Source organism: Balaenoptera acutorostrata, chromosome 16 (assembly GCF_949987535.1).
Source record: "Balaenoptera acutorostrata chromosome 16, mBalAcu1.1, whole genome shotgun sequence".
Lineage (NCBI taxonomy): Eukaryota > Metazoa > Chordata > Mammalia > Artiodactyla > Balaenopteridae > Balaenoptera > Balaenoptera acutorostrata.
In genome coordinates this window covers 78,274,069-78,291,339 of record NC_080079.1, presented here as the reverse complement: position 1 = coordinate 78,291,339, position 17,271 = coordinate 78,274,069, and the positions used below count along the sequence as shown (strand labels likewise).

Below are 17,271 nucleotides of genomic sequence, written 5' to 3'. Positions count from 1 at the left end.
ATATTCAGATTCTGCCCACACTCAAGAAGAGAGGGTTATACATGGCATGTCCACCAGGGATCAGGCCTCCTAGAGGTTGCAGTCTTAAAATTCTGCCTACAACAGAGGGTACTGCCAGCTCTTTTCCTGGACTCTCCCCATTCTCGATCCTGAATGTTTGTCAGTACAATGGTAGGAAGAGATGAGGAAAAATTCACAGAAAACCTTACCAGGGACGGCATCTGCACTTGTCAGCACTATTCCTCTGTTGACATTACAGCCAGAGGACTCTTTGAAAAATGAAGATTCAATTAATCTGTTTGTTTTACTTAGAGATATTCTGAAGAGATATTTTTTAAAAAATCAAATAGAAGGGAGAATCCTAAAAGAGGACCTGCCACATAGATGAAATAGCTTTTAAAGTCTGAAAACTCCACTCCAGCACTACACAATGCTCTTGATCTCGACCATGTAAGTTCTGGTCCTTTGAGGGGAGATGAGAGGCTAACAGATCTTGTTCTTCTACCAGAGACCAGTGTATCTCAGCAATTTGCTCTTTGTCCAGTTCACATATGAGCTTTAAGGTCAAGTCTGTGGTCACTGAGGGCAAGTGCAGTCCCTATATGGGAAAGAGATCTGTAGCTTTTTAGATGAGCCCTGCCTGCATCTTTATGGAATAACCAGATCCTCACTGGAACTAACTGTATGGCTGTTATCTCCACCTGGATTTAACTGGATGACCCCATCAGTCTTTCAAAGATTTTTGTGATTTTCCTTTTGACGTTATCTAGAAACAACTTATACTGGTCAAGACATCATTTCAGTTGTGTAAACTGTACAAAAGGCAGAGACATCAAAATATGTTTAGCCATGTTGTCTACCAAGCTGATCAGATAGGATCTGCAGAGTGTGCGTGCATGTATATGTATATACTTTATATATAGAAAATTTTTTATCCGTCTTAGCACACAGTTCTTTTGATTGCTTTACATATGACTGAGCTATCTCTGCAGCAACAAAAAGAAATTCTGAAGATGTTAAAAAATACCAAATCAAGCATGGCACAGACATAAAGACAAGCTAGGTATAAGAACAATTTGAAAATAGAGCACTTATGAAACCTCTTTAGTACTTCAGCAACAACAGTATATTCCTAAATTAACGGTTTCTCGAACATGCTTCTTTGAGTCATAGATATCCCCAGGGCTCACTTTCAGTGGTGGTGGGTGAGTTAGGGAGCTCAACTCAGGGCCTCACATTGTAGTTTCACCCAGAGCAGTTCCACTGTATTTTTTAAGAAGCTGTGTAAAGTTAATAGGGAGGAATAGGAAAACTTCCACTCCCAAAAAGCGTTTGGAAGTCACAGGCATGGATAAACTCTGTAGTCCTTCTTATGGCAGAAAATGTGGAATTACGACTAACCCCTAAAAAGTTACTAGTTAATGGTCATGGCTAAATAAAATTTATCACCTGCCTTAGAGACCAAAAGGATATGTCCCAACACATCCAACAATAATCCAACTGATGGACCATAAAATTTTCAGACAGTTCATCAGAGTGCTGCATTAACTCGACAATTGAGTTATCAGGATAAGTTTCAAGTCATTTTTAAAATTTTCCAAATTACGTGAAGTGTAAAGTCAAAAAACAAAGTTGTTTATATGACTGTGCCACTCAGACTCACCTCAGAGCCTAGCTCATCACTACAATGGTAATTGGTCTCTGTGACATGGCGGTAGCATGAACATTATGTGCTTAAATAGTATGAATGGGCATTGTGCATTGTTTATAATTCTAACATCATTCTGTGAATCTACATCATATAAGTCAAACAAGTAAAACTCACATAGGCATTTCGAGAATTTAACTTCATGAGAAGAAAAGCATAACATGCAAGCATTTTAAAATAACAACCAATTAAAAAAAACCCAAAATCACAGGTCATATCCATAGTAGTGGACAGTACAGACAGATAACATAGAAAAAAGTTCTTCTCCCACCTTCCCTGTGATATACTGACACTGCTAAAAGCAATACTACAGGAGGGGAGATAAGTGATGGAAGGTTAGAGGGCCAGTTTTCAAACCGAGCAGGACCCTTGGGGCTCCTGGGGCCAAAGGCCTTTCTGTGTCTCCTGTTTCTTGCTTGTAGGGAACAGACCCCAGCCTCCACGACCTTCCTTGAGTTCCAAAGGGCAGATTTGAACAGTTGCTAATCAGGGAAGGGAGGGGATGCAGAAACAAGGGAGGAACAGCCAAGAAACAATAGTGCAGCCCTGAGGCAGGGTCCTGGCTCTGCCTCAAGGGATACATATAACAATACCTTTAAGCTCTTTACAGAACTAAACCCCCAACAAATGGAAGATGTCAGCATTCTTCATTCCAGATTAAAGGAACCACAGAAACTCATTAGATTACCTCAGACCAGATTAAAGGACTGCAGGCCCTGCACACACCCTAATCTTATCAGCAACCCTGCCCTTGAACCAATGCTATAAAACTCCTCACCAAATCCTCCCAGGTTGGGGCACACAGTTTTCAAGGGCAGGGGCCCACTGTGTCCCCCTTTGCCTGGCAAAGCACTAAAGCTATTCTTTTCTACCTCACCCAAAACTCTGCTCTGAGATGTGATTTGGCGCCAGTGCACACAGGCTGCGTTCTCGGCAGCAGTTTCACCCGCCACCCCGCGATACAGGTGTGCAAAATAGAAATTAAGTTATAAAAATGCAAAATTCCTATTATTTTCACAAACCTGTGTTTGAGAAATGATGGTCATACCTGCTCAAAAGCTTGTTGAATGAATAACTATAGAACTTAATGCAAATAATGAGCTGGCTAACTTTTTGAGGATTGGCAACAAGTTTACAGAATATTAAAAGTATTTATTGGGGTATATCTTAAAATCCAAGACTGTATATACATATATATTCAAGTAATAGGATATATTCAAAGCCATTTTGAAAAAAACTGTTAGCTCATTTTGAAATGAGATATTTATAAAATATTTTGTTAGATATTATCTTGTTTATATGCTCTAGATTAACACTATCCAATAGAACTTTCAGTGATGATGTAAATCTTCTCTACCTCTGCTGTCCAATAGGGCACCATTAGCTATAGGACCCTACTGAGCACTTGGAATGTAGCAAGTGCCACTAAGAAACTCAATTTTTTAATCTATTTCACTTAAATTAATGTAAATTCAAATAACCCCATGTGGCCAGTCTACTGAAATACAGCTCTAAAGAACACCTACCTTCTCATTTGCTTCATAAAGGGCTTTTGTCCTTTTCTTACAACCCTGTTCAAGGTCATCTCAGAGCCCCACAGGCAGAGGTATTTTTTCCCTGCATTGTGCTTCCATAGAACTTTCTGCATTTCTTTATTTTAGAACTTATTCACTGAATAGAAATTATACAAGTGAGAACTTCCCCTGGTGTACTGTCATCTGCCTAAAGATAGGACAGCTTTGTCATCTCAGCATCCAGCAGAGGGCCTGATACTTGGTAGGTTCTCATTACATTTTTTTTTTTTTTTTTGAAATGAATGAACAGATAGAAGCCATAAGCAGTTGATTAAACAGGGAAGTTCTAAACGAACATTTAATATTTGTGGAAAACTGTCCTTTTGCCTGCCATTTATTTTCTTATTCACACTCATAAAACCCATTTCTGCCTTATGGGAATCCTAGCTAAGTACCAGAGAAACAGTTTCTGCTAAAGTAATTTCAAGGGTGTTGAACCAAATAAGCCACATGGCAACCTTGTGATCTACAGGTGCAACTCACCTGCTGGCTCACCCTCAAACCAAGATGGCTGGTCAAGAGGCATCAGAACAAAGAGCTTTACTGTGCCCCAAACCTGAAAACGACACGAGATGCAGTACACTTACCATCACCAACATCAAAGTCCTTGAAAGCCAATTCTGAACCCGAATCATCAAGAAGGATTTCGCCGTTCAGTGTGAACGTCATGGTACGTTCTGTCATGTCAACCATACACCCCACAACATCGCCTGCTTGCCAAGAGCGCCCATAGTGCTCGTTGCCCTGGTGCCACCGCTGGGCCTAGGGACAGAAGAGTCATTGTCACAGAGAAAGCCAGCAGAACAGCACCCACCCACCCCTAATCGGCATGACTCACAGTAGCCTTTGTATTAACGCAGCGGGAGGAAGGAGTATAGTCAGCACATCTGTCTACAGAAATGCACAAAGCAATGTGGAGGTGTCCACCAATGTGGGGATGCTGAACCCCTGATATTAACATTGTATGTTACTAAATCTTGAGAAAAACCCAAATGCTATTTCATGATTTTCAGAGTCTAATATTTAAAAAATCTAACCCCACATCTTTTCTATTAAAAGAAAAACTGTCTCTTTAGAAATTTATTATTCTCACTACAATGAATGCTTCCCAGGATATGGGTTGTTTCTGTCTACTCCCCCAAATACAGAGAAGTATGAGCAGAGACTCAACTGGGAACTGATCAGAGAAAATGACACTCTAGTTTTCATCTATTTCAAAATAAAATCCCACTCCTTGGAAGCAAAGGCACTCGCACTTCAGCAAAACAGAAATCTAGAAGCATTTCAGTACATACTAAAATCAAAAAAGGTTCAAATCAAACTTAAATATATTCTCAAGATATTTACTGAAATAGTAAGCCAAAAATTGAATATACATGTCAACACTGCCTTATATAACACACATGAAATCTCATAAATATCTTTGAAATATAGGATAAATGTCACTTTTTAATCTATAAGTATGTTCCACTGACTTATAGATACAAAATTAGTTATATTAAACATTTTGTCAGATAAATCTTTAACTTTTTCCCTAAAGTATCACCTTCACTGTGAACTGACATATAAGGGGATTTAGTCACCAATGCAAAACAATGATTTGATTCTTCTAAAGCATAACACATGGTACTTTTTAAATTTTTAAACTAAATTAGGTATCAAAAGGTGTTAAATTTTTCCATCTGAAATAAAAAACAGGATTCAGGAAATGTAATATTTCAGAACACAGTGGGTCAGTTGTCCTAGAAGACACAACATTAATTTACAGCCTAGAAATGCTTTCCCACACACACACCTGGGTACCCAGGTGTCAAATCTCTTCATGATTGCTTATTTATTCTAATTTTCTTTTTTTAATTAGAAAATACTTTTTTCCTTCAAAAGGAATACCAATTCACTGAAAAAAATTAGGAAATAAAAATAGAATAAAAAAATAAAATGTCAATAATTTCATCCCCCCAAAGAGCCTATTATTATTCTATACGGCTGTGTTCATAATACGTATTTTGTATTTTTATTTTTTTATTATTTTTTAAGTTTTTGGCTTGATATTCCTAATAATATGTTTCTTTTTTTATAATTTTTGAATTTTATTTTATTTATTTTTATATACAGGCTCTTATTAGTCATCCATTTTATACATATTAGTGTATATATGTCAATCCCAATCTCGCAATTCAACATACCACCACCACCTCCTGCCACATACCCCCCCCCTTGGTGTCCATACGTTTGTTCCCTACATCTGTGTCTCTATTTCTGCCCTGAAAACGGGTTCATTTGTACCATTTTTCTAGGTTCCACATATATACGTTAATATACGATATTTGTTTTTCTCTTTCTGACTTACTTCACTCTGTATGACAGTCTCTAGATCCATCCACGTCTCTACAAATGACCCAATTTCCTTCCTTTCTATGGCTGAGTAATATTCCATTGTATATATGTGCCACATCTTCTTTATCCATTCATCTGTCAATGGGCATTTAGGTTGCTTCCATGACCTGGCTATTGTAAATAGTGCTGCAATGAACACTGGGGTGCATGTGCCTTTTTGAATGATGGTTTTCTCTGGGTATATGCCCAGTAGTGGGATTGCTGGGTCATATGGTAATTCTTAGTTTTTTAAGGAACCTCCATACTGTTCTCCATAGTGGCTGTCTCAATTTACATTCCCACCAACAGTGCAAGAGGGTTCCCTTTTCTCCACACCCTCTCCAGCATTTGTTGTTTGTAGATTTTTTTGATGATGGCCATTCTAACTGGTGTGAGGTGATACCTCATTGTAGTTTTGATTTGCATTTCTCTAATAATTAGTGATGCTGAGCAGCTTTTCATGTGCTTCTTGGCCATCTGTATGTCTTCTTTGGAGAAATGTCTATTTAGGTCTTCTGCCTATTTTCTGATTGGGTTGTTTTTTTAATATTGAGCTGCATGAGCTGTTTATATATTTTGGAAATGAATCCTTTGTTGGTTGCTTCGTTTGCAAATATTTTCTCCCATTCTGAGGGTTGTCTTTTCGTCTGGTTTATGGTTTCCTTTGCTGTGCAAAAGCTTTGATGTTTCATTAGGACCCATTTGTTTATTTTTGTTTTTATTTCCATTACTCTAGGAGGTGGATCAAAAAAGATCTTGCTATGATTTATGTCAAAGAGTTTTCTTCTATGCTTTCCTCTAAGAGTTTTATAGTGTCCGGTCTTACATTTAGGTCTCTAATCCATTCTGAGTTTATTTTTGTGTATGGTGTTAGGGAGTATTCTAATTTCATTCTTTTATAGGTAGCTGTCCAGTTTTCCCAGCACCACCTATTGAAGAGACTGTCTTTTCTCCATTGTATATCCTTGTCTCCTTTGTCATAGATTAGTGGACCATAGGTGCAAGGGTTTATCTCTGGGCTTTCTATCCTGTTCCATTGATCTATATTTCTGTTTTTGTGCCAGTACCATATTGTCTTGATGACTGTAGCTTTGTAGTATAGTCCGAAGACAGAGAGTCTGATTCCTCCAGCTCCATTTTTTCCCCTCAAGACTGCTTTGGCTATTTGGGGTCTTTTGTGTCTCCATACAAATTTTAAGATTTTTTTGTTCTAGTTCTGTAAGAAATGCCATTGGTAATTTGATAGGGATTGCATTGAATCTGTAGATTGCTTTGCGTACTACAGTCATTTTCACAATATTGATTCTTCCAATCCAAGAACATGGTATATCTCTCCATCTGTTTGTATCATCTTTAATTGCTTTCATCAGTGTCTTATAGTTTTCTGCATACAGGTCTTTTGTCCCCTTAGGTAGGTTTATTCCTAGATATTTTATTCTTTTTGTTGCAGTGGTAAATGGGAATGTTTCCTTAATTTCTCTTTCAGATTTTTCATCATTAGTGTATAGGAATGCAAGAGATTTCTGTGCATTAATATTGTATCCTGAAACTTTACCAAATTCATTGATTAGCTTTAGTAGTTTTCTGGTGCAATCTTTAGGATTCTCTATGTATAGTATCATGTCATCTGCAAAAAGTGACGGCTTTACTTCTTCTTTTCCAATTTGTATTCCTTTTATTTCCTTTTCTTCTCTGACTGCCATGGCTAGGACTTCCAAAACTATGTTGAATAATAGTGGCCAGAGTGGACATCCTTGTCTTGTTCCTGAACTTAGTGGAAATGCTTTCAGTTTTTCACCATTGACAATGATGTTTGCTGTGGGTTTGTCATATATGGCCTTTATTATGTTGAGGTAGGTTCCCTCTATGCCCACTTTCTGGAGAGTTTTTATCACAAATTGGTGTTGAATTTCATCAAAAGCTTTTTCTGCATCTCTTGAGATAATCATATGGGTTTTATTCTTCAGTTTGTTAATATGGTGTATCACATTAATTGATTTGCATATATTGAAGAATCCTTGCATCCCTGGGATAAATCCCACTTGATCATGGTGTATGATCCTTTTAATGTGCTGTTCGATTCTGTTTGCTAGCATTTTGTTGAAGACTTTTGCATCTATATTCATCAGTGATATACGTCTGTAATTTCTTTTTCTGTAGTATCTTTGTCTGGTTTTGGTATCAGAGTGATGGTGGCCTCACAGAATGAGTTTGGAAGTGTTCCTTCCTCTGCAATTTTTGGGAAGAGTTTGAGAAGGATGGGTGGTAGCTCTTCTCTAAATGTCTGATAGAATTCGCCTGTGAAGCCATCTGGTTTTGAGCTTGTTTGTTTGTTGGAAGATTTTTAATCACAGTTTCAACTTCAGTACTTGTGATCTCTTCATATTTTCTATTTCTTCCCGGTTCAGTCTTGGAAGGTTATACATTTCTAAGAATTTATCCATTTCTTCCAGGTTGTCTATTTTATTGGCATAGAGTTGCTTGTAGTAGTCTCTTAGGATGCGCTGTATTTCTGTGGTATAGGTTGTAACTTCTCCTTTTTCATTTCTAATTTTATTGATTTGAGTCCTCTCCCTCTTTTTCTTGATGAGTCTGGATAATGGTTTATCAACTTTGTTTATCTTCTCAAAGAACCAGCTTTTAGTTTTATTGATCTTTCCTACTGTTTTCTTTGTTTCTATTCCATTTATTCCTGCTCTGATCTTTATGATTTCTTTCCTTCTACTAACTTTGTGTTTTGTTTGTCCTTCTTTCTCTAGTTCCTTTAAGTGTAAGGTGAGATTGTTTATTTGAAATTTTTCTTGTTTCCTGAGGTAGGCTTGTATAGCTATAAACTTCCCTCTTAGAACTGCTTTTGCTGCATCCCATAGGTTTTGGATCATCGTGTTTTCATTGTAATTTGTCTCTAGGTATTTTCTGATTTCCTCTTTAATTTCTTCAGTGATCTCTTGGATATTTAGTAACATATTATTTAGCCTCCATGTATTTTGTGTTTTTTACGTTTTTTTCCCTGTAATTCATTTCTAATCTCATAGTGTTGTGGTCAGAAAAGATGCTTAATATGATTTCAATTTTCTTAAATTTACTGAGGCTTGATTTGTGACCCAAGATGTGATCTATCCTAGAGAATGTTCTGTGTGCACTTGAGAAGAAAGTGTAATATGCTGTTTTTGAATGGAATGTCCTATAAATATCAATTAAATCTATCTGGTCTATTGTGTCATTTAAAGCTTGTGTTTCCTTATTAATTTTCTGTTTGGATGATCTGTCCATTGGTATAAGTGGGGTGTTAAAGTCTCCCACTATTATTGTGTGACTGTCGATTTCCTCTTTTATAGCTGTTAGCAGTTGCCTTATGCATTGAGGTGCTCCTATGTTGGGTGCATATATATTTATAATTGTTATATCTTCTTCTTGGATTGATCCCTTGATCATTATGTAGTGTCCTTCTTTGTCTCTTGTAACATTCTTTATTTTAAAGTCTAGTTTATCTGATATGAGTGTTGTTACTCCAGCTTTCTTCTGATTTCCATTTGCATGGAATATCTTCTTCCATCCCCTCACTTTCAGTCTGTATGTGTCCCTAGGTCTGAAGTGGGTCTCTTGTAGACAGCATATATATGGGTCCTGTTTTCATATCCATTCAGCGACACTGTGTCTTTTGGTTAGAGCATTTAATCCATTCATGTTTAAGGTAATTATCAATATGCATGTTACTATTACCATCTTCTTAATTGTTATGGGTTTGTTTTTGTATGTCCTTTTCTTCTCTTGTGTTTCCCACTTACAGAAGTTCCTTTAGCATTTGTTGTAAAGCTGGTTTGGTGGTGCTGAATTCTCTTAGCTTTTACTCGTCTGTAAAGCTTTTGATTTCTCCGTCGAATCTGAATGAGATCCTTGCTGGGTAGAGTAATCTTGGCTGTAGGTTCTTCCCTTCCATCACTTTAAATATATCATGCTACTCCCTTCTGGCTTGTAGAGTTTCTGCTGAGGAATCAGCTGTTAACCTTATGGGAGTTCCCTTGTACGTTATTTGTCGTTTTTCCCTTGTTGCTTTCAATAATTTTTCTTTGTCTTTAATTTTTGTCAATTTGATTACTATGTGTCTTGGCGTGTTTCTCCTTGTGTTTATCCTGTATGGGACTCTCTGTGCTTCCTGGACTTGGGTGGCTATTTCCTTTCCCATCTTAGGGAAGTTTTCGACTATAATCTCTTCAAATATTTTCTCAGGTCCTTTCTTTGTCTCTTCTCCTTCTGGGACCCCTATAATGCAAATGTTGTTGCGTTTAATGTTGTCCCAAAGGTCTCTTAGGCTGTCTTCATTTCTTTTCATCCTTTTTTCTTTATTTTGTTCCATGGCAGTGAATTCCACCATTCTGTCTTCCAGGTCACTTATCTGTTCTTCTGCCTCAGTTATTCTGCTATCGATTCCTTCTTGGGTATTTTTCATTTCAGTTATTGTATTGTTCATCTCTGTTTGTTCTTTAATTCTTCTAGGTGTTTGTTCTTTAATTCTTCTAGATTTTTGTTAAACATTTCTTCCATCTTCTCGATCTTTGCCTCCATTCTTTTTCCGAGGTCCTGGATCATCTTCATTATCATTATTCTGAACTTTTTTTGGAAGGCTGCCTATCTCCACTTCATTTAGTTGTTTTTCTGGGGTTTCATCTTGTTCCTTCATCTAGTACAGAGCCCACTGCCTTTTCATCACGTCTATCTTTGTGTGAATGTGGTTTTTGTTCCACAGGCTGCAGGACTGTATTTCTCCTTGCTTCTGCTGTCTGCCCTCTGGTGGATGAGGCTATCTAAGAGGTTTGTGCAAGTTTTCTGATGGGAGGGACTGGTGGGGGGTAGAGCTGGGTATTGCTCTGGTGGGCAGAGCTCAGTAAAACTTTAACCTGCTTGTCTGCTGATGGGTGTGGCTGGGTTCCCTCCCTGTTGGTTGTTTGGCCTGAGGCGATCCAACACTGGAGCCTACCCGGCTCTTTGCTGGGGCTAATGGCAGACTCTGGGTGGGCTCATGCCAAGGAGTACTTCCCAGAACTTCTGCTGCTAGTGTCCTTGTCCTCACGGTGAGCCACAGCCACCCCCCCACCTCTGCAGGAGACCCTCCAACACCAGGAGGTAGGTCTGGTTCAGTCTCCTATAAGGTCACTGCTCCTTCCCCTGGGTCCCAACACTACTTTGTGTGTGCCCTCCAAGAGTGGAGTCTCTGTTTTCCCCAGTCCTGTCGCACTCCTGCAATTCAATGCTGCTAGCCTTCAAAGTCTGATTCTCTAGGAATTCTTCCTCCCATTTCCGGATCCCCAGGTTGGGAAGCCTGATGTGGGGCTCAGAACCTTCACTCCAGTGGGTGGACTTCTGTGGTATAAGTGTTGTCCAGTCTGTGAGTCACCCACCCAGCAGTTATGGGATTTGATTTTGCTGTAATTGTGCCCCTCCTACCATCTCATTGTGGCTTCTCCTTTGTCTTTGGATGTGGGGTATCTTTTTTGGTGAGTTCCAGTGTCTTCCTGTTGATGATTCTCCAGCAGCTAGTTGTGATTCTGGTGTTCTCGCAAGAGTGAGTGAGCGCACATCCTTCTACTTTGCCATCTTGAACCAATCTCTCCATATTTTGTATTTTTAATTTTAAAATATATTATGCAGCTAAAATTATCATTAAACACTTATATAATGTATAAATAAACAATAAAAGAAGCAATTGAGGGGAATTCCCTGGTGGTCCAGTGGTTTGGACTCTGCACTTTCAGTGCTGTGGGCCCAGTTCAATCCCTGGTCAGGGAACTAGGATCCCACAAGCCACAAGGCCTGGCAAATTAAAAAAAAAAAAAAAAAAAAAGCAACTGACCAGCTTCCACCAAATTTAAAAAGAAAAATTACCAATAATGTTGAAAATGAAAACTCTTGGTGACTGCAAACAACAAACAGCATTCTTATGGCTATTAAATGTTTATACCTATCATGAATTATTACTTGAGGATAAATTCCTTTTATGGAATTCCTCTGTCAAAGTGAATATATTTTAAATTAGCATATGGATTTTTAATATTTTTGATAGACAAGGATGATTCGTCTTTTTGATATGATAGAGAATCAATATTTTACTTCTTGAATTTTGAATAATCTTGACTATTCACAGGGTGAGGGAAAACGTTTTAAGACTACAAGAACAAAAGTTTTCCCAGGAACTATTTTCTCAAGGTTGAGCTCAGGAAAGTACTAATATTACTGTAAAACCAAAAGGAATACCAGGGGAAATCAAGCCAGGCAGCGTGGGAGCCCACAGCGTGTGGATGCCTGGTGCACAGCAGCCTACAAAACCAGGAGTCTACAAACTCCAGTGTCCGGTGTCCAGCAAAGCACACTCACCTTGAAGCCATCGAAAGCAAAGGCACGTTCATCCGAGCCAAGCTCCTGATCGGGTTGACAGCCTGGCCTGCTCCAGCCAACTCTCATGTCTCCAGCAGTGACGGCCTCAAATTCAAAATACCACCTTCCTGCCTTCACAGCATAAGTTTTCTCAGCGCGGAAGATTCGGAACCTTTCTCCTGTGCCGCTGCACACTTCAGCTCTGGCAGCTGTGAATGGAAAGGGATTCTGGTGATTGTTGCATGGGGAATTGAAAGAGGAGGGCAGATACCACATAACCTACAGGGATAATTCTAATGATACCTTCTATTCTTATCTTGGTTCATATGTTACAAAGTGTTTTCATATCAGATGGAACCAGCTGCGTGAAGTGGAAAGTACATGGCCTTCCTTGGGAGATGCTGGTTGTTAAACTTCACTAACGCTGTAGGGCAGATGATGTAAAAAAAAAAAATTTTTTTTTTCCTGTAGAAAAAAGCCTAACAGCCACTTGGTGGTTTGGTAGTGGAAGATGAGATGAACTTGAGGGCAAGAATGGGAAGAAGACAATAAAAGAGGTTTAAACTGTTCTGCATAGGTAATAAATAGACATTTATGGGAAGGAGAGAAGAGAGAAGAAGCACCCAGGAAGTGAGGAGGAGAGAAAGAAAACAACAAGAGAGAGCTATACATTAGCAGAGAACGGAACCATTGATAAGTTTCCCAGACAGAATAGCTAGGGGCATAAGTCTTCTGCTACCCCACCTCTTCACTGTAATGTGCTATACACATAAATGCTGTGTTTAAGTGACTTGAGGAAAAAATAAAAGGGTCAAGTCCAACATTAGGATCCGTGTGGTGAGATGGGGAAAAAATATCTGTAGGATGTGAGGTGCACCAGAGATGGAGTATGCCAGTGGTACAAAACCTCAGACCAGGGGACCTGGAGCTAGGATGACTTGGAGAACGTCACCTCCTAGGAAATCACAGCACATGAGGACAAGGGTCCACTGAACTGATATCAAAGGATATGGTCAGCTCCATGAAGTTCAGGGTTAGATACAGAGAAGCAAATTTAAGTGACTTGACTGAAGTCACACAACTAACAAATAGCAGAATTAGGGAGCTGCCAAACGCTACAGCCTGTGTTCTCTCCACTCTACCTTCAGGAGCTCACGCAGAATTAGTAGGTACCAGTTAAATATTAGTGCTCATCTGTTCTCAGGAGTTAGGGAACACCTGATAAATAATAAAAGTTTATTAAAAGCTAAACTACTGATGTGGCCAAATAAATAAAAATAGTCACGATAAGCTCTAAAGGTTGCCGATAAACACACAGATCATCTTTAACAATTTAAGATTAGATTGAAGAAAAGAAATTGGACTAAGAGGTCCCAGCACATAATAGGAGCTGATTTAATGAAATGATCAATTATTACTTTTTGATGACTTTATGGTGATTATAGGGCATGTAGATGAAGTGCATCTGCTGATAAACCTTTCAAAAACTGGGTTAAATTTCTGAATAAGCAACATATTGTTTTTTCACCTTTCCCCACATACACACACATGCTCACACCTAACAACCTAGTCTGCTCCAAGCAAATCTCCTGTGTCCAGCAGGGACAGCCTCAAATGTCACACATTCATATCATGCAATACATTCAAACACCTTACAGAAAAAATGAATGCATTAATACAGTTTAAAAATGAGACATTTATACTACTCTATGGAGCAGAGAGCATGTACAAAATTCTCTGAAGAGAGAAAGTTTGCTTTTGATACATTCAAGTTGGGAGTGGAAAGGGGCTTGAATGAGAGAAACATCTCCATGGTGAAGGGTAAAATAGTCTCACATCTGTTACTTAATAACTGAATGATTTTTGAAAGGTAGAATAGTAAACTACTTTTTTGAGAACAAGAAAATTAACTATTAAAGAGATAGTTCTAAATGCCATAATACTAAAAAAAAATAGGAAAAGCCACATTTCCAGAGTCAGTGTTTTCTCAAGAAACAGCACACCGATCCACTGCTTCTTTAAATCATGGTTGTAATCTTCCCTAAACTAATCTAAGAGGTACTGGAAATGAGCTATGAACTACACAAACACTGGGAGATTCCTTTTCAGGAAAATAAAACGCTCTCACATATTATCCTTATTTTTAGTGATGTCGACATGTGCAAATACAACCATACTTATATTCTAGTATGCACTAACAAATTCAATCCCAATTTCCTGAGTATGAAACACTCAGCTTTTTAGAAAACTAAACTGCTGAAAAACTCACATGTCCTTTTTCCTGTTTTATGTTCCCAGGACATCGGACTCCTTGAAATGCACAGTGTGCTCAAGAAATGCAAATAAATGTTAATATTAGCTTAAATCAAATACATTGGAAAATGTGGTATAAAAATATAACCACTATTTAATTTCTTTAAAAGCTCACTACAGAGCCTGGAGTCTCGCCCAGAGCAGCTGGTCCGCTCTCATCGGGGTGTCCTGGCCAAAGCCCGCATGGCGGGCAAGACTCGACAAGAAAAGCATCACTGGAGCTCAAGTTTGTTTTGCAAATAGCCTCAAGTTCTACCTGTCCTCGCTGATCTGTGGTTTTCTATGTGACCAGGAAGTCAAATTGATAATCTGACCAGTCTGATCTCCAAATTGGAGCAGGAAGATAAAGTGATGACAGAGGAGAGAGCAACTCCCCCAGGCACCTGTCCAGATTTGGAAGTTCTACTTAAAGCCTAAGGGTTAACTTCTAAGCAGCATGTTTTTAGAAAAGAACAATCTAAAGGTATAAAAATAGTAAGAGTTCTGATTTTCCACAGTGGAAAAATGCCATAAATTAGAAAAGACACAAAGTTACCAAGAGAGTCATTTTCCCAAGAGAAAATGTTGCCTCTGGAGAGAGACCATGAAACTGCTGTGAATTTGGAGTGAAGTATAAGTTATCTCCAAAATTACATTTTCTTTGAGCATTCCTACAAGCAATTGTTTGCATAAATGTGACTCAGATACTGAGTGTTTCAAACATAAATTGCTATTGGTTTGGTTGCCCTCTTCTTATTTTTATTATTACTTGTTTTATTTTAATAATATTTTTTAAATTTTATTTTAATAACTTTTTTCTTTTTTTTTCCTTTTTTTCTTATTTTTCTCCCTTTACTTCTGAGTCATGTGGCTGACAGGGTCTTGGTGCTCCAGCTGGGTATCAGGCCTGAGCCTCTGAGGCAGGAGAGCCGAGTTCAGGACACTGGACCACCAGAGACCTCCTGGCTTCATGTAATATCAATCAGCGAGAGATCGCCCAGAGATCTCTGTCTCAATGCAACGATCCAGCTCCATCCAACGGCCAGCAAGCACCAGTGCTGGATGCCCCATGCCAAACAACAGCAAGACAGGAACACGACCCCACCCATTAGCAGAGAGGCTGCCTAAAATCATACTAAGTTCACAGACACCCTAAAACACACCACTGAACATGGCCCTGCCCACTAGAAAGACAAGATCCAGCCCCACCCACCAGAACTCAGGCACCAGTCCCGTCAACCAGGAAGCCTACACAAGACACTGAACCAACTTCACTCACTGGGGGCAGACACCAAAAATAATGGGAACTACGAACCTGCAGTCTGTGAAAAGGAGACCCCAAACACAGTAAGTTAAGCAAAATGAGAAGACAGAGAAATACGCAGCAGATGAAGGAGCAAGGTAAAAACCCACCAGACCAAACAAATGAAGAGGAAATAGGCAGTCTACCTGAAAAAGAATTCAGAGTAATGATAGTAAAAAAGATCCAAAATCTTGGAAACAGAATGGAGAAAATACAAGAAACATTTCACAAGGACCAAGAAGAACTAAGCACAAAAACAATGATGAACAACATAAAAATGAAATTAAAAATTCTCTAGAAGAAATCGATAGCAGAATAACTGAGGCAGAAGAACAGATAAGTGACCTGGAAGATAAAATAGTGGAAATAACTACTGCAGAGCAGAATAAAGAAAAAAGAATGAAAAGAATTGAGGACAGTCTCAGAGACCTCTGGGACAACATTAAACGCACCAACATTCAAATTATAGGGGTCCCAGAAGAAGAAGAGAAAAAAGAAAGGGACTGAGAAAATATATGAATAGATTATAGTTGAAAACTTCCCTAATATGGGAAAGGAAATAGTCAATCAAGTCCAGGAAGCACAGAGAGTCCCATGTGGGATAAATCCAAGGAGAAACAGGCCAAGACACAAATTAATCAAACTATCAAAAATTAAATACAAAGAAAAAATATTAAAAGCAGCAAGGGAAAAGCAACAAATAACATACAAGTGAATCCCTATAAGGTTAATAGCTGATCTTTCAGCAGAAACTCTACAAGCCAGAAGGGAGTGGCAAGACATATTTAAAGTGATGAAAGGGAAAAACCTACAACCAAGATTACTCTACCCAGCAATGACCTCATTCAGATTCAACAGAGAAATTAAAAACTTTACAGACAAGCAAAAGCTAAGAGAATTCAGCACCACCAAACCAGCTTTACAACAAATGCTAAAGGAACTTCTCTAGGCAGGACACACAAGAGAAGGAAAACACCTACAATAACAAACCCCAAACAATAAAGAAAATGGTAACAGGAACATACATTTCCATAATTACCTTAAATGTAAATGGATTAAATGTTCCAACCAAAAGACATAGACTGGCTGAATGGATACAAAAACAAGACCCATATATTTGGTGTCTACAAGAGACCCACTTCAAACCTAGGAACACAAACAGACTGAAAGGGAGGGGATGGAAAAAGATATTCCATGAAAATGGAAATCAAAAGAAAGCTAGAGTAGCAATTCTCATTATCAGACAAAACAGATTTTAAAATAAAGAATATTAAAAGAGACAAAAAAGGACACTACATAATAATCAAGGGATCAATCCAAGAAAAGATATAACAATTGTAAATATTTATGCACCCAACATCGGAGCACCTCAATACATAAGGCAAATGCTAACAGCCGTAAAAGTGGAAATCGACAGTAACACAATCATAGTAGGGGACTTTAACACCCCACTTTCACCAATGGACAGATCATTCAAAATGAAAATAAATAAGGAAACACAAGCTTTAAATGACACATTAAACAAGATAGATTTAATTGATATTTATAGGACATTCCATCCAAAAACAACAGAATACACTTTCTTCTCAAGTGCACATGGAACATTCTCCAGAATAGATCATATCTTGGGTCACAAATCAAGCCTT

The 17,271-nt window shown here is 38.4% G+C and overlaps 1 protein-coding gene across 7 annotated transcripts in view; it reads right to left on the bottom strand.

Moving 5' to 3' along the window:
- RYR2 (ryanodine receptor 2) overlaps positions 1–17,271 on the bottom strand; it is a 429,286-nt gene that overhangs the window by 252,043 nt on the left and 159,972 nt on the right. For all 7 annotated transcript variants that reach the window (XM_057530902.1, XM_057530903.1, XM_057530904.1 and 4 more), the window contains exons 23-24: positions 12,031–12,239; positions 3,870–4,044 (exon numbers count right to left, since the gene is read on the bottom strand). In XM_057530902.1, the coding sequence (XP_057386885.1) occupies positions 3,870–4,044; positions 12,031–12,239 (384 nt within the window). The remainder of the gene's footprint in view (positions 1–3,869; positions 4,045–12,030; positions 12,240–17,271) is intronic.